Consider the following 22,574-nt stretch of genomic DNA (forward strand, 5'->3'; position numbering starts at 1 on the left):
TCACGCTTTCTAATTTCATGGCTGTTATTAGAATATGTTCATTAATTACTGTGCCCCAGGCAGTCTCTTGCCTTGCAGAATGCTTACAGATTGCTGCATTTTGCAAATGTTTTCCAAAAGTAATATAAAAAAATAGCTATTAAATCGCCATGAATTTCTGCTAACTGTTCGCCACTTTGATTTGGGGACAGTGACTTCATTTTCTTATTCCTATTTGCTTATTTCTTTGCAGAAATTCTCCGCTACTAAAATCACAAGTTTTATATGTGTGCCAGCCTAGGGCAGTATAGTAGCTCTTTGCAGCTGTCTCCTCCACTGGCACAGATATGCTCTGGGTAATGTAGAAACCTCAATACCACTATATGGAAAAAGGGGGTTAGTAGTTTTATGTCGTCAGATAGGCAGATGATGTGCTCAGTCTGTGTGCTAAATTGTACAAAGTACATCACTTTATGAGAACAGATCTCTGTACTGTGACAGAGCCATTGGTTTACATACAATGAACCCCAAATGAAATATGGGAAACTGGTTAAGGTGTCAATTATTGGGAATGAACCTTCCTAGAAGCACACGTTTCCCAATGTTCGGCTAAGCTACCAATCACCATGTGAGCAAGCAGAATACTCGCTCATTGGGTAAATTATTGTAAAAATCATTATTTTCGGCTGCTTAAACAGGAAATGCTGCTGAGAACAGTGACCATCTATATGTGTGGAACAGTCTTATTACCAATCGTGCGCATAGGAAGTATAAGCGGCTTGTCTAAACGTGCTATTAAACGACTGCCAATCATTGGTTAATTTACGGACACCATCTATTCTGCCACTGATGTACATGGGTGAGATGTGTCTGAGGGATGTGAACCCAGTTCTCTGTAAAAGCATTGGCAGAAAGCGTTACTCGCTAACTTGTGCTACTATTCCTGATGATCTGCGCGTTATTAGTCCGGAAGGATGATGCAGTGATGAATACAACTGGTTTTATTCACCGTACCTTGATGAGATGAGGTGAGATATCAGGGAAGATGAAGGGATGAAGATGAGGTAGAAGTTAGTACTGCAGGTTAGAAGCACGAAGTTAGAGGTAACAGGAGAATCCTTTCTCCAGTCCTGAAGCATGTGTTGTCCAAGATGGCACTGACCAAGAAGAAGGAAGTGAGATAAAGATAGGAGGAGTTGCAGAAAGAAAAGTATTATGGGTAAAGCACACAAATACAATAGATGGAATTAAACCATATAAATTAGATAATGTCCTGTAATGACTGAAAATCTTGCAGCAAAAGACTTAGCTAACAGCACACCATCCACCAGTGTAAATATACCCTTAAAGGGGTTTTCTGTAAATACATTTTTTTATTATTAGCGTATATGCACAAGATCAGTAAATGCTACAGGTTGAACACTACGTACTTGTGCAGCGTCCAACCCGCAGCGTCCAGATGTTACAGCATAGTGGATGGGATTTCAAGAAATTCCATGTCTACTATGCATGCACAGATGCCCACAGCGACGGACATGCGAGACCCGAGCATGTTTATTTATCTTGTGTAGATGCGATTTTCTGCAAGATAAATGTCACCCGTGTAATGTATTGGACGCAGTAATTCCACACGGTTCAGTGATCACATGCGGATTCACCTGTGTTCAATAGCTGGCAGTGCTTTGGATGCAGCGGACATGTGCTGTGTCCAAAGCGCCGCTGTTTCCTGAACGTCTCTGCACATACCCTTAAAGTTTTGTGTGTTGAAGGATATATACAGTACAGACTTATGCTTAAGCTTCCTAGGTCCAGCGCGATCTCTCCATGGCTAAAGCAATGCTGTCACTATTGCTGTGCACATGTCTGCTGCACAAGAGAAATAATAAAGCTTTGTTCACACGTTGCATTTTTGCTGCATTTCTAAATATTACAATACCAGTAAAGTCTGACATTTCAGAAATCTCATGCACACACATTGGTTTATTTTCCTAACTGATTTGGAAAACTGCTGTGTTTTTGCAAACTGCAGCATGTCACTTCTTTCAGCGTATTTGCATTGCTTTTTGACCCGTAGGAGAAAATAGTTAAGTGCAAAAACGCAGCAAAAAGGCAGGTATCAGTTTTTGCTGTAAAAACCTAAGGAAGTTAAATCATGTTTGGTTTTTTTTAGGGGGGCCGCTAAAGTTTTATTAACATGAACAAGAGACAACAAAAACACAGCCGCAAAAACGCAGCAATACCTGCTTTCTGTAAACACCTTTACTGCAAAGAGAACAGGTTTTGCCTGCGGAAAAATACGCAACGTATGAACATAGCCTAAAAAGTATTTGTTTTTTTTAGTACTGCAGTATGCCAGAGCCGAAAAATATATCTTTGAAGCCATGTGCACATAAGGCTGGGGGTGCGTTTGTGGCATCCCGATGCACTGTGTGTATAGCTGAATATGCTTCTGTGTCCCACAAAAAAAGAACACCACCAGCGGAAAGTTGTAGAAGTGGAGCTCAAACCTTCATCCTCTAGACTGTTTCCCTTATGAAAGTAAATGGTTCTATCAGGGAGAAGATTTGAGACTTATTTTTTCTTTGGAGTTGAAGACATGACCCCTGGATTGGGTGTTCAGTGTAGAGCACCATTATAATGGTTTGTATAGAGATCCGATAGCTGCTGTTGAGCAGGCGCTAGCGGCACCATCTTGCTGCAGAAGAAGAAAAATGCCCTCCGCCAAGATGTCGCCGCATGCGCAGTAGCAGCTCTTGGAGATCTTCGATAGCTCCGATCACCTCACCTCTTTTGCTGCCCAACTATCTGTCCGGTTAAATGTGTCATTAAAGGTTAAAGAAAAACACTAGTTGTTCACACCCAGCAGGTTTGGCTACCATACAAAATAAGAATTGACTTTAAAAAAAAAATGTGGTATGTGATATTTACCCTCCTTGCCTTCAGTTTTGTAGATGTTTGGTTAATAATGTGACCTGATCTTGTATGCCTGAGAAGATTGGATATGCTGACATCATTATCAGATGACCAGTTGACTGCCCTTTATGGTGGTTGGCCTCAGTAAGACCGCTGTTTTCCCACCACTATTCCTCCCAGTACAAGGGCTTTGGGCTTTGATCATTGTGTATATCCTTCCTTGCTGATTGCATTATACATAGACTTGTGTAGGAGCACAACATGTGCATGGATATCTCTGAGAGGATGTGAAAATCATATTGACTTGCAAAAGGCTTACATAATTCATAAAAACACTTTTGATTCGCATGAATTAAGCATTTCTCCTTGTTTCCTGCACCGTGAGGATGAGCGGAGCATTATTCATAGCTATTCAAGGGTCCCTTCTTGTGAGTTGGAAGTCAGCATTTTGTACAGCAGTAGCCATGAAAATGTTATTTTAGTTGACATTTGTTTAGTGGAAATGCTGTCTGGAATAACTTACCAAACGGAAGTGAGAGAGAGCCTCCTGTTCAGTCAGAACTGAACACGGTGAGGAGGATATGATAAGAGCTGGTGGTCCATAATACTATCAAAAACATGGTGTAGTTGTCAGCCCCCTCCATCACCTCTTATATCAGACTTGTGAGTGACTTCATAGGGTAATTAACTGTGATACAGCGATTTTACTACAATAAATTGGTTATTACTATTTATTGGCCAGGCCATTTACAAAGGACTCAGAATCTTGGTTTACCTACTCCACAGCCCTGCTTACTAAGACTCAGCCCCTTGAAGGGTTTGTTCACTACTCAACAATCCCTTATTAATAGCTAAATTATGCAGCTTAAATAGGAAAACTGTGCAGTTACCTCCCGAGGAGGAGCAGCACTGAGATAGGAGGAATGGCGCTTGTCCAGTTGGGTTATTGGAACGATGCCGGTCTGGTTGGTACGTTTTTGCAATGGTTTGGCGCTGTTAATAAGGGTTTGCCAAGAAGTGGACCTCTGTAATGCATGTATTGTAGTCCTCTGGTAGCTCTTTTTTTAATGATCTGTACATTTTGCACTTGCCTTTCTGGAAATTTACTCCCTGTAACCTCGATCTGTGATAAGCCTGTGATAGACGAGTGTTCATATATTGCAGCCAGTCTGAATAGAAGGGCAAAAGAGAGCAGCTGCCTGAACCAAAGAAGAGATGTGGGTAATACATAACATGCTGATCTCTGGGGGTCTAACCTTTGGGAACCCCAGCAATCTTGAGAGCTGAATGGAGTGGTAGTTGATCATTCACATCACAAGCCCATACATTGCGTATGGGACTGCTGGAAAGAGCCGAGTACAGTTCTCAGAGGAGTTACACATGCTTTAATGTCACTCGATTCCCATGTCATTGTAGTTTTAGGAATCGGTAGGAGCACAGCGATCTGCAAGGTATCACCTATCCCACAAATACAGTTGTGGCCAAAAGTATTGACACCCCTGCAATTCTGTCAGATAATACTCAGTTTCTTCCTGAAAATGATTGCAAAAACAAATTCTTTGGTATTATTATCTTCATTTAATTTGTCTTAAATGAAAAAACACAAAAAGAATTGTCCTAAAGCCAAATTGGATATAATTCCACACCAAACATAAAAAAGAGGGTGGACAAAAGTATTGGCACTGTTCGAAAAATCCTGTGATGCTTCTCTAATTTGTGTAATTAACAGCAACTGTAACTTACCTGTGGCACCTAATAGGTGTTGGCAATAACTAACTCACACTTGCAGCCAGTTGACATGGATTAAAGTTGACTCAACCTCTGTCCTGTGACATTGTGTGTACCACATTGAGCATGGAGAAAAGAAAGAAGAACGAAGAACTGTCTGAGGACTTGAGAAACCAAATTGTGAGGAAGCATGAGCAATCTCAAGGCTACAAGTCGATCTCCAAAGACCTGAATGTTCCTGTGTCTACCGTGCGCAGTGTCATCAAGACGTTTAAAGCCCATGGCACTGTGGCTAACCTCCCTAGATGTGGATGGAAAAGAAAAATTGACAAGAGATTTCAACGCAAGATTGTGCGGATGTTGGGTAAGGAACCTTGACTAAAATCCAAACAAGTTCAAGCTGCCCTGAAGTGCGAGGGTACAACAGTGTCAACCCGTACTATCCGTCGGCGTCTGAATGAAAAGGGACTGTATGGTAGGAGACCCAGGAAGACCCCACTACTTACCCCGAGACATAAAAAAGCCAGGCTGGAGTTTGCCAAAACTTACCTGAAAAAGACTAAAACGTTTTGTAAGAATGTTCTCTGGTCAGATGAGACAAAAGTAGAGCTTTTTGGGCAAAGACATCAACATAGAGTTTACAGGAGAAATAAAGAGGCATTCAAAGAAAAGAACACGGTCCCTACAGTCAAACATGGCAGAGGTTCCCTGATGTTTTGGGGTTGCTTTGCTGCCTCTGGCACTGGACTGCTTGACCGTGTGCATGGCTTATGAAGTCTGAAGACTACCAAAAAATTTTGCCGCATAATGTAGGGCCCAGTGTGAGAAAGCTGGGTCTCCCTCAGAGGTCAATAGGTCTTCCAGCAGGACAATGACCCAAAACACTCTTCAAAAAGCACTAGAAAATGGTTTGAGAGAAAGCACTGGAGACTTCTAAGGTGGCCAGCAATGAGTCCAGACCTGAATCCCATAGAGCACCTGTGGAGAGATCTAAAAATGGCAGTTTGGGGAAGGCACCCGTCAAATATCAGGGACCTGGAGCAGTTTGCCAAAGAAGAATGGTCTAAAATTCAGCAGAGCATTGTAAGAAACTCATTGATGGTTACCGGAAGCGGTTGGTCGCAGTTATTTTGGCTAAAGGTTTTGCAACCAAGTATTAGGCTGAGGGTGCCAATACTTTTGTCTGGCCCATTTTTGGAGTTTTGTGTGAAATGATCAATGTTTTGCTTTTTGCTTCATTCTCTTTTGTGTTTTTTCATTTAAGACAAATTAAATGAAGATAATAATTCCAAAGAATTTGTGTTTGCAATCATTTTCAGGAAGAAACTGAGTATTATCTGACAGAATTGCAGGGGTGTCAATACTTTTGGCCACAACTGTAGGTGAGAACTTGGTATCATCATACTAACCATTTAGTCATATAAATCCATATTTTGTCAGAAATCACCAGCTTTTGGCCACCATGTTTTCTTCTTAGGTCGCTATTCGTTCAAATATATTTAGATTTATGACTTCAGCCGTAGAAGGGGCTTGTTCATCTTCCCTGCTGATTCTCTCTATCTGTCACCAGAAAATAGCAGACTATATTTTTTCTGAAACCTCAAAGAATTTCATAAAATATTATACCTGGCTGCTATCATTTAGCCAGGCTTCGATTCATGCTGTCCGTAGTTTGGGCAGAATGAGTAGACCGACAGGTTCTCTTTAAAGCGAATCCTGTCTCCAAATCTCCTTGTCCAGTGTTTGGTTTTCTAAATCTTAGATTAAAAGGATTGTGTAATTTGTACATGTGTCGTCTACTTAGGTGGTCCGTGAATTATCGACGTAGGCTTTGGCGGAAAAGGCAGATTTACTGCAATGAGGAAAGTTTAATTAGGTTTGGCAGCCTCTAAAAACATTTTTATTTTTCTGTAGGCTCAGACTTATCTTGTGCGATAGCTGTATGCACTTTGAGTAATATTAATAAGTACACACTTGCCAAGTGCTGGGATTAGCTGTAAGCCACTGCAGCAAATCAGAATGCATGCAACCTGAGTCCTTTAAGAATTTTTTCCTTATTTCATAACTTCTAAGCACAGTACCTCGAGCATACCAAATTCTGAGCGCTTACTATTGAGAGATGATTATAACGCTGTCATGCAAAATCACGATGCATGTTGAGTTCAGAATGACCGGAACTACTCTGCTGTCAGGTATATATGGACCTTTTGTATTCATGATGTATTTAATTCATAGTGTTATAACTACAATTTTGTGTGTATGGTTATGGACTATAAAATGAAAAAAAAAAAAAAAAAAAAATGATTCGGAGTGCACAGTCACCTGAAACGCGTTGATGTTGCATACCATGTAACTTACGTCCCTGATTCTCTCTTATCCTCCACTGAACACTTTCGGTGAATAAAGAAAGAAGTTCGTTGAGTTGGATTTTCTCCTGTTTTGTGAAGATGAACCCAAATTTGTAGGACATCCCATTCTTCTCTCAGACATTTAGGCACTTCTTTTTAGAAATCAACTGTGCTCACAGTTGTATCTTCTACCTTTAATTGCCATGAGAATGTTTTGTAGTAACTTTTCACATCATTTCTATCTTTGTTATCTGTTCAGTATATTTAACATTGAAGATCAAAGATGAAAATACTGTAATACTTTCCCGTTTAAAAATACCTACAGGAGTTATTCCGACCAACATTTATCACTTTTCCAGTGGATAGCTCATAAATCAGTGGACGCCAAGACACGTACCAAATGCTCAGAGAGAAAGCCAGTAACTCCTATATAGAGTGGTATACAGCAGATGGGTAATAAATGGGATCTCCAAGAATAGACATTTCATGAGGTCCAGTGAATAGTACTATAGCAGACAGTTTCCTAGTTAAAAAATGTTTCTGCACAGACCAGAGGACAAGAAATGGAGCACTCACCTGGTCTTTCTTGTTGAATTCCTTTAATCCATATTAGATGATATCAACATCTCAATAAGGTGCATGGTGCGGTGTGCAGGAGAGTGATCAGGTGAACAAGTTCGTCAGTTTTTTAATGGGATTGTGTTAATGACTACAACATAATCCCAAGTGGGCCAAACTACATTTTTACGATCTGTTGGTGTTATGTTAGAAACCAAGTTCCTGTGTATTTTGTAGGTAGTTTAGTGTTATGTAGGTATGTTACTGTGAGGTTTTGTCACTGTTGGTTTTTGAAGTCGTCATTTTCTATATCCGGTGTCATCCAACATTTGTGGCTACTTCGTTATTTTACTTAATGAACGGTATTCAAATAGAAACGTTTGACACCAAAAGATTGATGTGTTATAATTGTCAAGTTTATCAAAGCCAAATAAAAGAAAAAATCTAAAAATTCAGGTTCGTTGACATTAACCCTTCTCACGCTAATAGGCCCGAAGCTCTGATCTTTGTTGCTGTTTGTACGGTCCTTGCACTGAGTGTCTTGTCCACACCATAGCGAAAGTCATTACAAATATTTGGCACGCAATCTGCTCTTCAGGATAGTAGTGAAAGATATATTCTCTCAGCAGAACCAAAAATATTTATTTTAGACCACTGCGTTCCCTCCATGGCAGTTCTTAAGATCCCTCCAGAACAAGAGCCCGGCCAACAAAATTAGACCCCAGCTCATGGGACCTCTTTGAGCAATGTCGGACTGGAGTGCCAAGATCCCACCAGTAACCAACTCCAGGGCCCCACTTTTCAGCTACATGCAAATGTGACATTAACCTCAATTACAATTTTATGTTATAATGAGCTGGCTCGATAGGTAAATGAATAAGATGCCGCCTTTGCCTTTTTATAGTGATTCTAGCATATTGTGCCAAGTACTTCTCATATAAGGGGGTGGTGGCCCACTCCTGCACAGCGGCCCACCGGAGGATTCTCCTGTTCTCCTGTGGGCCAGTCCAAACCTGCCTTTGAATCGGACATTTCCAGCTGAATGTGTACTGTATAAATGATGTTAAATATATTATGTAATGTATCGTTTGTATATTTCTGAATGTCTTGTTGTAAAGACGTTCGCAAACTGTAATGCTAATAAATAATGTGACATTCTTAGATAATCGCCCAATTTCTTGTAATGAGTGCCTTTATTTAGCAGCATGCACAAGGAATATGTCGGTATTTTCGCATTCTGAGTTACCAAATCTTTTCAAGAGCCTAATGAATCTTTTTTAATGTCTTGCAGTAAATATCCCCCCTTGTTTCGCTTCTCATCTCCTGGTGCTTCATCTTGATTTTGTTTCTTTACAGAATGATTGAAGACTGTGGGAAAAGGGGGAATAACATGGCCGACAGAAGGCAGTTGTTTGCAGAAATGCGTGAGTAGCATCTTTTAGCTTTTACATTATCATAGTCCTTTGTTACAGACTGACTGAATTAAAGGACTGTTCCAGCCGAAATCATTTATTCAGATAGTCGGGGGTCCTAATTTTGGAATCCCTGGTGATCTTTAGAACAAGGGATCCTGGTTCCTTGCTCTGCTTTATTACCTTAGCTACATGATTGCAGAAATAAAAAGTCTGAGGATGAGTTGTGCACTTTTGAAGTCTATGAAAGCAGTGTAGACAGAAGCGCTGCGCTCGGTTGTTTCCTGTAATGGAAACGCCTTTACGTGGAGTAGCAGCGCAGACAATGCTTCATGCAGCTATAGTCTAATGCCGGTACATTACCTGGGTATCTGTCTCCTGTGTGTCACTTGGGGGGATCCTTACACACAGGAGACAGATTGCTTCAAAATCCACAAATAATGATAATGGCAAACATGAAAAATACTCTTGAGTGAGTTAAATGTTGCATGTCTATGAGTGACTAATAGCACAGTTTTGAAGGCTTTGGGTTTCTATATAATATGGACCAATGCACTAGCTATGTTATCTACTGTGCCATCAGGGCAACTGTCATTGGGATTTTTTGTTCTCCAAAACTGTATAAACTCATTAGCGGCAGTCTGCATTACAGTAAATTAAGCACAGGACTTAGTAAGAGACTTTGCGCTAAGAGGTGCCATACCTTTAGTTTAAGTTTGGAGTAAACCATCTTCATGTTCCCATACAAATGAGGTGCTTGAAGTAACATGGGTATGGCTCAATGGTTCCCAGCACCGTTCCTTCAACAGTTTCATGATCTGTCTCGAGGCTGTCAATCAGTACTGCACCTCAGGGCTAGCCTGTGAAACTGTAGGATTGAGGGTGCTTCAGGCCATGTGGGCCCCTTCAGGGTGCCCAGAGCACCTCCACTTCATAGGAATAGGCTATGTTTACCCTAGTGTCCAGGTTCCTTTTTCTCCTTTGGCTAAGGCTAGTTTCCCACTAGCGTTCATGGGCGCAGGGCCGCCGCTAAGCCCCGCCCCTGGCCACGCCCCCTCCGGTCAGTTCCTCCTCTGATCGCATGAGGCTGCATGCGATCAGCGTATCCTATATTTAGCGTTGGATACGCTGATCGTGCGCTGGTCTGATTTTGCTGGCGCTGTGCCCAGCGCACAAAAACACGCTGTGTTGCATTTTTGTGCTCTGGGCGCAGTGCCAAAAGGGCGCAGCGCCAGCAAAATCAGACCAGCGCGCGGTCAGCGCACGATCAGCGTATCCAACGCTAAATATAGGATACGCTGATCGCATGCAGCCTCATGCGATCAGAGGAGGAACTGACCTGAGGGGGCGCGGCCGGGGGCAGGGCTTAGCGGCAGCCCTGGACTGCACCCAAGAATGCTAGTGTGAAACTAGCCTTACAAATACAGATGTAAAATACTGACAATATACTGAACGTGGCCTTAAAGAGATCCTTTTCAATTTTTTTCATATTTGTTTTTGCTCATAAGCAAGGCAGATTAAACAGGTTGTCTGGGAATTAACATTTGATGACGTATACATAGAAAAGGTCAATAACACAAGATTTGTGGTGGTCCAAAACCCAACACCCCCACTGACTACCTAAAATCTACTTTGGCAACAGTTGGATATAGGTAATAAAGGGGCAGAACACACCAGCCCCATACATTGCTTTGTGGCCATGGCCAAGGGCTGTACTTAATCTCCTACAACTCAGTGGTAGACAAGCAACAGTATTGGGCAGCAGCCACTAAGAAGTTTACCGGGGCTGCTATATTCTGTCTCCAGAATGGATTTCAGGTGACCCGTGGGGAGCCGAGTGTTGGATCACCACTAGTCTCATACAGGTCATCAATTGTTACGTCCTGAACAACTTTTTTAAGTGATTCTGCCAAAAACATTAGAAACATAATACGAACTAGTAGCATTTTTCATCAGAAAAAATCCATAGGAATGATTCTCTCTGTTCTTCTAATAAAAAGAAGGATATTGGAGCACAAAATAAATAAAGCTGTAATTTCGAAACTCGCTTTCATAGCAGAAATAACTGAGAATTTGGAAACATAATTGGGCCAATTCTATAAAAACCTTTAGGTGAAAAAGCCTTAGTGTTGCTCATAGCAAGTAATCAGATCACTTTTAAAACCTGCCCTTGAAAAATGAACACATGATATATTTTCAGGCCCATTTGTTTTCAGTAGATTTTTTTTATTATGACATCTATGAACATAAATAATTGGTAACAGAGGAATGAGAATAATAAGCACTACATAATGAACATTTTCATTCCAATGGGAATGATTACTTTTATGGCTTTATACTAAGTTAAAGGGAAGTGTTTAATGTAAAATAACCTTTTTTTATTACATTAGGTTTTTATATTAAATGTTTTTTATTCTAATTTTTTTATTTTTTATTTTTCATATCACTATATAAAAATAAAACACAAATCTTGCAATTTTCACGCTGGCCACTAGGTCTAATGCTAGACTTGCACTTCTTTTGCTGCACAGAATACCTTTCAGCAATGTCATTATCATCACAGACAGGATTACAATGTCTATCGAAACAACTACATCCGAGTTAGTCTGTTGCTGGTAATTTCTACATAAAGAACAGGAAGTAGGAGTCTAATATTAGTCCTATCCATAGGATAGGTCATCAGTATCTGATTGGTTGGGGTCTGACACCAGGCACCCTCGCCAATCAGCTGTTCTCCAACTCAAATCAATAGGAGGCGGATGTACTGAAGCCTGTCGTGGCCACACCTTGATTTAACATGTCCCTTTTGTCACATTATTTTCAGGGGTACCATCATTTCTGGCCAGGCCTATTTCATGAGTTTTATTTTTTAAATTCTGTGGAAGCATGGTTGAAAAGAAATGTCTGACTTTCATTTGTTCATTTTTATAGATTTTTGATTTATTATTACTTTTGTCAGATTCAAGTTATTTCTGTGACCATTGTGGGTTTTTCTGTCATTAAATAAGGGGTACCAACAATTTTGACCACGTGTATAAGTGATGGGTTCCTAGTTAGTGATTTCCGTCAATTAGCTGAAGCATAGAGTTGCCATAATGAGCAGTACCCACTCTGGAGGAATCAACTGTACTGGAAGCAGATGACCAATTGATTTCACGAGGCACCCCACATATTGCTTCCTTTTTCTTGTGATGATGCTGTAGGGATGAACACTTGTTGCTAAGTTTCCACCATAACTTACAGCTGCCTGCTTGAGGGTCTAGCAGTGAAGCAACCTTTGCTCACCTCAAAACTCTGATCAGCCCCTACGACTACATCGCTTGTGACTGCTGCAGCCAATCGCTAGGCTCAGTTATGATGCCAAGGTTGTCAACAAGAGCCCGCTGAGCAGTGACTGGCGGCAGCAGTCACGAAATCTGTAGTTGTGATGTCCTTGCTGCGGCCTGTCAACCTAGACTGAGGGCAGTGCTGGTTAGCCGACGCTGGAGCGGGGAGGGTAAGAAGAGCTGTTGTTATATTTACCCAAAGCCTTTACAGTAAAGAAATAATTGTTGGAAAACCCCTTTAAGGAATAATCACATCTGTTACAGGACTGAGCCTGAACAAAAGAAAAGTAGGTAGAGTAGAAAATGAGGGGTTACCTTATATGGTTGCCAAATTCTGTACTAGGCCTCATTCAGACAGTCGTGTTGCACATACGTGGGGTATCTTTTTTTTTTTTTTTCATGGATACAGCTTGTACCCATTATAATCTATGGTGCTATTCACATGTGCATATTTTTTCCATGGATCGTGTGTCCATGCAAAACTCACAGAGACATGATTGTTTTTTTTCTGGTATTGCAGATAAAAAGTGCCAATACAAGTCTATGGGGGGGGGCATGTGAAAAAGACGTAAAGCATGATGGCAGCTATGCACAATCTGTGTGCTGTCTGTATTTAATATTGTAAAGGATAGGAGAAGCTTTGTCATTTCTCCATCCGTGAAAACCACTGATAGTAAAAAGACACACGGATCTTACACTGACACTGATCCAAAACAGTGATGACACCGGTACCATTTTATCACGTACATGCTTAATCTTCGATGTGTGAATGAGGCCTTAGATTTGCCTAAGCACAAGTACTGCTTCTATGGGGGAATACTCTATTATACAGGACATTTCACAGCATGTCACATTTTTTCCTCAAGAAAAAAAACTTTTCCTCAAGTTAGAAAGGTCCTATATATAAAAATGTGAGGCCCATGAAGGCTCAGCAGGGTTTGGTAGGATAAAATGGACACAATGATTTAGATATGTACAACACAAACTATAATATTCTCTTGTCCTTGTGGCCTAAACTATACTGCGGTGTCGGGGATGGTGTAAAGGGCCTGTCACACTAAGCGATATCGCTAGCATTATCGCTGTAACGTCACAGGTTTTGTGACGTAGCAGCGATATTGCTAGCGATATCGCTATGTCTGATACTTACCTCCGACCGGCTCCCCCGCTGGCTATCGCTGATCGCACGAGAATGGCCTGGGCCGTTTCTCGTCGTCAGCGTCCTGCTGGGCTTCCTGTGGCGCCGACGCGTGGACGCGGGCGGGAGGACGTCAGGATCGCCTCGTCTGACAGGTAAGTAACGACCGCCGACCTCTGCTATGTCGCTGGTGAGATCTGCCTGTGTGGCAGCTCACTAGCGACCACTTAGCGATGCACCAGCGATCCTGACAGCATCATATCGCTGGTCGGGATCGCTGGTGCATCGCTAAGTGTGACAGTACCTTAAGATGCTCCGCTCTCTGGTTTTTGTTTAGCGATGAAAAGATATGGAGCATATAACATGTTAAACGCGTAATGTGTGAATCCATCCTAGGTCATATTGAAGCCCATGTTCATCAGTGCACCGTAGGTTGTAACCATCTAATGCGACCCATTTATTTTCCTACTAGGGGCTCAAGATCTGGATCGTATTCGCTTGTCTACGTATAGAACGGCATGTAAAATTCGATTTGTACAGAAGAAATGCAATTGTGAGTAAGCAAATATTAAATAGTGCAGAAGTCATGATAAATGTTATGTGTGACTATGTAGTAATACAACCGTAAAAAATAACCACTGGCACTGCTACCGACATCTGAAATAAATAGCCGGTGATGATTATATAACCATGAAGGTGCTCGGCACATCACAAAACAGCCCATGGTCATCACGTCAAGAAGAAATAAATGTGCCGCCCTCACCGCCTGAATAATGGTTCCTTCTTTATAAGCAATCCACAAATGCAGGATATTAAAGCATGATCTCGGCCTGCGGTCATTTTGCTTTGGCGACTTTTTGTACTGAAATTTCTTAACTGGGTCTGGTCAGTTACAGGGAAAATCTAGGCAGGTGCTGAAATGGTTAAAGCAGAAGCAATCTAAGCTCAGATGATAGTGCCCTATCATTTCGTTATGCGATTCTCAGTTACTATGTAACATAATACATTTATAGCATTGTGTGCGCCATTTAATATTACATCCTGGTCTAATCCGTGTTTACGCTCTTAATTCTTGGCGCCTCTACATATTTGATATTCACTCTGCATTGACATGAAATATCCATTCTCGGCTTGCTGCGCTCGGCACATATCGCCATTATTCAGTTAGCATGAAACTTAGGCTAGTTTCACACTTGCTTTTTTTTGCAGCGCGTTTTTCCCGCAAAAAAACGCATTAAAAAAACGCATACAAATGCATACAAACGCTGCGTTTTTTTCCAGCATTTTAATGCGCATGCAGGAAAAAAACGCAGCGTTTTTGCGCGTTTGTATGCGTTTTTTGTGCGTTTGCGTTTTTTTACAGATTTTGGAAAAACCCCACAAAAAAGAAAAAACAACCATTCAACAACACACAAGACCAATGGGACTTCATTGTGGGTGTGGTATGTTAATATATATACACCCTGTCTACAGTATTCTTCACATTTGCTTGATTCTTCTCGTGACCATGGATCTGCGCTGGAAGAGTTTTCACTTCAACTTGGATTTGGACATCGCGATGGCTCAGGCGTATGCAGTTGCTTGCCATGAACAAAGGAAGAGAGAGAGGCAGCGAAGACGGCGGCGTATGTGGATACATCCGATTGTTGAACTCCGGGAGAGCCGTGGGGCATACCATACCCTCTACAGCGAGCTCCAGTCAAACCCGGAGAAATTTACAGATTATATCCGGATGTCCCACGAAAGTTTCATGGATTTGCTTGCTCGTGTCCAACAATCCATCCGGAGACAGGACACACAGCTCCGTCGTGCGATTCCTCCTGAGGAACGGCTACTGGTGACATTACGGTATGTTTTAAAAACAAAGGGGTGTGGTCTGATGTTTTTTTTTGTAAATTTAGTATTCAAAACCTTGGGTAATTAGTTTTCGTGAATGTACTAATATTTTTTTTATAGTTTTTAAAAATAATATACATAAATATTAATTTTACTTCTTTGTCTGTTCACAGATTCCTGGCGACTGGAGAAACCCTATCCTCACTACACTTCCAGTACCGTATTGGAATCTCTACCTTGTCTGGAATTGTTGCTGACACCTGCCGGGCTCTCTGGAATGTTCTTTGCCCAGAATTTATGCCCCTGCCCACCGCTGAAAAGTGGATGGAAATTGCTGACAAATTCTGGACAGTATGCAATTTTCCCAACTGTTTGGGAGCTGTTGATGGGAAACACATACGGATCATCAAACCCCAAAGAACGGGATCTGAGTACTATAATTACAAAAAGTACTTTTCAATAGTACTCATTGCAATTGCGGATGCCGGATGTATGTTTGTAGCAGTGGACATTGGAGCATTTGGCCGTGGTAATGACTCGCAGGCTTTTAAAAACTCAGACATGGGCCGGAGGTTGTATGGCAACCAATTTAATTTCCCTATGCCACGGCCTCTTCCTCACACCGAAGCTCCGCCACTGCCCTTTGTAATGGTTGGCGATGAGGCTTTTCAAATGTGCGGAAACTTACTGAAACCCTACTCCAGCCGGGACTTGGACCACACCAAAAAAATTTTTAATTACAGGCTGACCAGGGCCAGAAGAACTGTCGAGTGTGCTTTTGGGATTCTTGTTTCCAGATGGCGAATTCTGGGCACGGCCATTAATCTTAAACTTGAAACAGTCGATGAGGTGGTGAAGGCCTGTGTGGTTCTACATAACTTTGTGATGGCTAAAGAGCACCCGACCTTTGAACTGGACGATGATGCTCCTAACCCATTGCCTGAATTCACTCAGCACACTCTCAGGTCATCCGTTGAAGTTGGCCAAATGAGGGACAAATTTGCGGCCTACTTTATTTCTGATGTAGGACGGGTGCACTGGCAAGATGAAATGGTGTAATGTTGTTGTTTATGGTAATAAAAATCCTTATTTGATACCATTACTGAGTGCACTATATTTTTTAAACTCCGATTAATTAAAAAACTTCCCATGTATAACTGAATTTTGTTATGTTCACACACCTGGGCAGGTAAATACACATACGAGTTAAAATGCAGCATTGCTAGTCTGCGTGAAATATATTGGAATGAGCAAAGCTGCAGGCCATGAATCAGGAAACCATTTTTTTTCAAGATAAAATTGTGCAAATAGTTTAAAACAAAGTATGTGATTTTCTCAAAACACAACACTCAAAACCCAACCCCAATGAAAGTCCATGGGGAATACAAGTCAGCATTGAGTGGATGAATGTAATCTGCTCCATTAAAAGTTATTACACTAGGCCTTTGAATGACTATACTAGGCCGTGGTATTTCAAATATGAGTATACTAGGCCTTGGGGCTAGTAGTATATGTGAAATACCACGGCCTAGTATAGTCATACCAAGGCCTACTGTAATAACTCGATTTTTAACAACTAGCATCTTGTTTCAACAAAAACAAACTGGTGAAACTAGAAAGAAACTTATTTTTTAGACAAGTTTCAACAGTTTGTTTTTCATGAAACCAGATTCTATTTGGTAAAACTAGAGTTATTACACTAGGCCTTGGAATGACTATACTAGGCCGTGGTATTTCAAATATGAGTATACTAGGCCTTGGGGCTAGTAGTATATGTGAAATACCACGGCCTAGTATAGTCATACCAAGGCCTACTGTAATAACTCGATTTTTAACAACTAGCATCTTGTTTCAACAAAAACAAACTGGTGAAACTAGAAAGAAACTTATTTTTTAGACAAGTTTCAACAGTTTGTTTTTCATGAAACCAGATTCTATTTGGTAAAACTAGAGTTATTACACTAGGCCTTGGAATGACTATACTAGGCCGTGGTATTTCAAATATGAGTATAGTAGGCCTTGGGGCTAGTAGTATAGTAATATGTGAAATACCACGGCCTAGTATAGTCATACCAAGGCCTACTGTAATAACTCGATTTTTAACAACTAGCATCTTGTTTCAACAAAAACAAACTGGTGAAACTAGAAAGAAACTTATTTTTTAGACAAGTTTCAACAGTTTGTTTTTCATGAAACCAGAATCTATTTGGTAAAACTAGAGTTATTACACTAGGCCTTGGAATGACTATACTAGGCCGTGGTATTTCAAATATGAGTATACTAGGCCTTGGGGCTAGTAGTATATGTGAAATACCACGGCCTAGTATAGTCATACCAAGGCCTACTGTAATAACTCGATTTTTAACAACTAGCATCTTGTTTCAACAAAAACAAACTGGTGAAACTAGAAAGAAACTTATTTTTTAGACAAGTTTCAACAGTTTGTTTTTCATGAAACCAGATTCTATTTGGTAAAACTAGAGTTATTACACTAGGCCTTTGAATGACTATACTAGTCCATGTTATTTCACATATGACTATACTAGCCCTTGGGTTGGTTTTTAACATGTATTTACCCATCAGTGTGTGTGAGCGGCGCAAACAACATTAATGAAACTTATTAATGGTGAACCACAAATGTAAATTTATTTTTTATCACAAAAAAAAAATTTAAAAATTATTTTTTACGGCGTTTGGGGGCAGATGGTTTCAATTTGGGGGTGTGCAGGGAATATGCAACACTTGCAGTTGAAGACGGTGTTTGAGGGGAAGGGGCAACAAAACTTGTGGGGGAAGGTAGTCCAGTTAAGGGAATTAAACTTGGAACACTTGTAGGAGAGGAAATCTGTTCAGTTACATTAGTTGTAATGGCATGTCGCCGTAGGCTTGTGTGCCTGGACCGACTTTGGCCCAATGCCCGCCTTGATTGATTTCGCCTTGAAGTAGGGGCAAATATGGAATGTAGGTCCCCCGTCTGCTGGTATGGCTGCTGCTGCTGAGGTGGCGGCTGCTGCTGCAGAGGTTGCGGCTGCTGCTGAGGTGGCGGCTGCTGCTGAGGTGGCGGCTGCTGCTGAGGTGGCAGCTGCTGCTGAGGTGGTTGCTGCTGCTGCTGAGGTGGCGGGTGCTGCTGAGGTGGTTGCTGCTGCTGCTGAGGTGGCGGCTGCTGCTGAGGTGGCTGCTGCTGCTGAGGTGGCTGCTGCTGCTGAGGTGGCGTCTGCTGAGTTGGCTGCTGCTGCTGAGGTGGCTGATGCTGCTCTTCTTGTTCAGTGCTCGTCCTTGCAGGAGGACTGGTGGCGGCAGTGATGGCCCAGGTTTGCAGAGTGGTGGTGGCAGGGCTACTACATGTTGTTGTAGCGGCAGGGCTGTTCCATGTTTGCCTAGTGGTGGCTGAGCTCCACGCATGCATGGGATTGGCGGTGGTGCTCCAGACAGGAGCAGCGCTTGCCATGGTGGTGTCGGTGAAGTGACCAGCTGCACTCAGACTTGTGGTGGTGTAACGGTGGGTGTCCAGCCTTTGAAGAGAGGTGTCCGTGCAGTGGTATGCAGCACAAGTCGGTAGTGAGGTGAAGCGAGTCAATGGTGGCACAGGTGGAAAGGACACCACTGACTGCTGACCGTACCGATTATGCTGCATAGCCTGCAAGAAAGCATTGTTGCAGGCCTGCAGCACATTCAGCTGTTGATCAGGACTAAGGTGTTCCGCCATGCCCTTTTCAATCTTACTAAAAAAATGGTGTGCTGGTCTGTTGAGGTCGGCCTCCAGACGGTCAAGGCGCTGTTCTACAGAATTGAAGCGGTGTTCAAAGTGGTTAAAACCACGTTCCATCAGTGCAAAACCGCTTTCAACTCTGTCGGACAGTGACTTGAGGCTGGAATTAAATGTCTCGCTCAAATGCATAAACTCGGGCAAGACATTCCTGTCCAAGGCCCTCTGCCGCTGGCGGGTAGTGCCCGCATAACCAGTGGCAGAGACCTGGGACAGGGGAACACCTGATGGCCCAGCTTCCTGGTCACCAGCTGTGTGTGTGTGGGACCTGCAAGGTGCTTCCTGGCTGTCGGATGGCTGGGACGGGTCAGAGGACGTCCGACGAAGGACCGCTCCAGGGCCAGGTTGCAGGGTGCTGCTCCAGGTGCTGTGGAAGAAAGGAAAATCATTACTACCATGCCTTTACAAGAAGCATCAGCTGTGGATTAGAAAAACACAGATTAATAAAAATAAAAACCCAAAATGTATAATACTTACGATCTTGTGGCAAGGACCGGTCGTAGGAACTGCAACGCGTGATAGTGACGGTATCTAGTTCTGGTCCTTGACGCAGATCCACTGCGAACCTGGCCCTCAGCACGAACATCACTGTTGAAGCGGTCCTTGATCGAACGCCAACGTGTTCGGACTTTGTCCACTGTTGATAAAAAAAAACAGTGCCGTCAAGTACAACAGTCACTGCTTCACAATTTAGCAATACAATACTCAAAGCAGTTACTGTACACCCCGATGACACTGTTGGGTTTCCTGCTAGAATACACCTAGCACGAAACCCAACAGTGCCGTCAAGGACAACAGTCACTGCGGCACAATGTAGCAATACAATACTCAAAGCAGTCACTGTAGACCACGATGACACTGTTGGGTTTCCTGCTAGAATACGCCTAGCACGAAACCCAACAGTGCCGTCAAGGACAACAGTCACTGCGGCACAATGTAGCAATACAATACTCAAAGCAGTCACTGTAGACCCCGATGACACTGTTGGGTTTCCTGCTAGAATACGCCTAGCACGAAACCCAACAGTGCCGTCAAGGACAACAGTCACTGCGGCACAATGTAGCAATACAATACTCAAAGCAGTCACTGTAGACCACGATGACACTGTTGGGTTTCCTGCTAGAATACGCCTAGCACGAAACCCAACAGTGCCGTCAAGGACAACAGTCACTGCGGCACAATGTAGCAATACAATACTCAAAGCAGTCACTGTAGACCCCGATGACACTGTTGGGTTTCCTGCTAGAATACGCCTAGCACGAAACCCAACAGTGCCGTCAAGGACAACAGTCACTGCGGCACAATGTAGCAATACAATACTCAAAGCAGTCACTGTAGACCACGATGACACTGTTGGGTTTCCTGCTAGAATACGCCTAGCACGAAACCCAACAGTGCCGTCAAGGACAACAGTCACTGCGACACAATGTAGCAATACAATACTCAAAGCAGTCACTGTAGACCACGATGACACTGTTGGGTTTCCTGCTAGAATACGCCTAGCACGAAACCCAACAGTGCCGTCAAGGACAACAGTCACTGCGGCACAATACAGAGCAGGGAAATACTCACTAAACGCCTTTTTGGCGGATGCTGTGGCGCTGTCCCAGCCATCCATCAACGCTGCGGCCACCTCATTCCATAGCCGCCGTGTCACCACATTGTCCTTGTACAGCCGGTCACGGCTGTCCCACAACGGCGAACGCTCCTGGACCAGGCTGATGAGCTGCTCATTATCCAGGTAGACGTCTTCATCCCGTTGTGGAACCTAGACAAAACACATTCATTAGAATAATCAAATTTAAATTGACTAAAAAGTTACAAAAAAAGAAAAAAAAAAAAGAGTAAAAATAGAAGATAAAAAAAAAAAAAAAAAATTTACAAATCATTTGATACTTACATTACGTATCACCACCGGGACTTGGCTTCGCTGCTCCTGCTGTTCGCCCTCACTATTCCCGTCCGCAGATGATGATGACGATGTCTGAAAGTTGAAAAAAACGTAAGAGATTTGGAGAAGCAGCAGATATACTTACCAGATGCACGAAAATAATCACCTCACGGTCTGCTTGCGCCAATTCCTGCCGCGATGGGGAATACTCCGATTCTGAAGACATACTGCATGTAAAAATAATAAAAATCATTAGTACATACATAATTTAAAAGGACAGGCATATAATGTAATATACTCACATTCTTCGCTGATATAATGTGTTCTTGGTTGAATGTCTGCTCTTCAATCTGTCTAGTGTAGTAGTGGCAGAGTTTTGGCAGGCACCTCCTTTATATAGCCTTTTTTTTTTGGACTTTAGAAGATTCTAACTAGGATAAAAAGTGGACACCACCCAAAAAACGCTGCGCTAAAAAAGCGCATACCTGCGCATGCCAGTGCGCACGTATGCGCATCCATAGGCTATAATGGCCATTTTTAGCGCAAAACGTGCGCATACGTGCGCATGCGATTTTTTCAAGGGCCAAAAAATGCAACATGCAGCGTCTGGAAAATACCATCGCACACCCCAAAAAAACGCAGCGCATGAAAATCGCATACATGCGCTTACAAGTGCGCAGGTATGCGCACCCATGTTAAATATAGGGGAAAAATCGCATGCGCACGTATGCGTTTTTTTCCAGCGCTAAAAAACGCAAATGTGAAACCAGCCTTACACCTCAAGATATCCTCCTAGAATTATGCTAACTGCACTCACACCATACTGTAGTTCCTGCAGTCCTAGGATGAAAAACATTTTTAATTTGCAGATTAGGTAAGCAAACACAATGTAACTACAAAGTGAAAGGCAGCCAGGAGATAGGGGCTTCTACTGTCGGCACTGAAATGAACTCACCAGAAATACTACAAATTACCTGCTGGGTTGTTTTTTGTGAGTTCTGTGCAGCACTCGGAAGCATAGAAACAAAGGGTCAATCTGATGTGTAAGCCTGAATAGTCCAAGAATAAAACGCTAAAGGGTTCTTAAATGGATAAAAGTGGAAAGCGCTTGTAAGAACATGTTACTTTGCAATCTGTTATTAAAAATCCTCTCCATTCTCAAGGACTGCAAGATTTTTAATGTTTGTTTACTGCCTGTTGCCTAGGTTACCAGCTACTACTGCAGTGTAGCAGTGGTGGCCTGAGATACACAGTTCTTACAGGCTCTTTCCAACAGCTTGTAGCCCGTGCTCTTAAGCTGACCAGACCAATGGAGCGCACTGTTGGCTCCTAGTCCCGACCAGCTTCAATGTCCCTGAACGCCTCCATTACTGCCTCGACAAAGCTACCTCTGCGCCTTACAACATCGACAAGCACACAAATCAGGCCAGTGGTGCAATAGTCCTGCTGGTCTGAGCTGTCTGTCAAGAAGGAGCAGAAACCCCACATTCCCTGGCAAATGGGAAGCTGTATGTTAGTGTGCACTGCTGCAGAAGAAGTTAAGACCACCCCTTTAAAAAAAAGTTGATATTGCACATACACTTTAATTATCTGTTGTTTTTAACTTTACAGAAAAACATCATTTCTGGGTATTATATGACTTACAGTGGCTTGTGAAAGTATTCACCCTCTTGGCATTT

At 42.4% G+C, this 22,574-nt stretch overlaps 1 protein-coding gene across 17 annotated transcripts in view; it reads left to right on the forward strand.

Annotated features, from left to right (window-relative positions):
* The window catches only part of DTNA (dystrobrevin alpha), a 377,884-nt gene that overhangs the window by 205,322 nt on the left and 149,988 nt on the right, over positions 1-22,574 (forward strand). For all 17 annotated transcript variants that reach the window (XM_073583762.1, XM_073583761.1, XM_073583757.1 and 14 more), the window contains exons 2-3: positions 8,883-8,950; positions 13,875-13,955. In XM_073583762.1, coding sequence (XP_073439863.1) covers positions 8,884-8,950; positions 13,875-13,955 — 148 coding nt within the window. In that variant the 5' untranslated portion in view covers position 8,883. The remainder of the gene's footprint in view (positions 1-8,882; positions 8,951-13,874; positions 13,956-22,574) is intronic.

This window comes from Dendrobates tinctorius, unplaced genomic scaffold, assembly GCF_039654945.1.
Source record: "Dendrobates tinctorius isolate UK_male_01 unplaced genomic scaffold, ASM3965494v1 ptg000081l, whole genome shotgun sequence".
Lineage (NCBI taxonomy): Eukaryota > Metazoa > Chordata > Amphibia > Anura > Dendrobatidae > Dendrobates > Dendrobates tinctorius.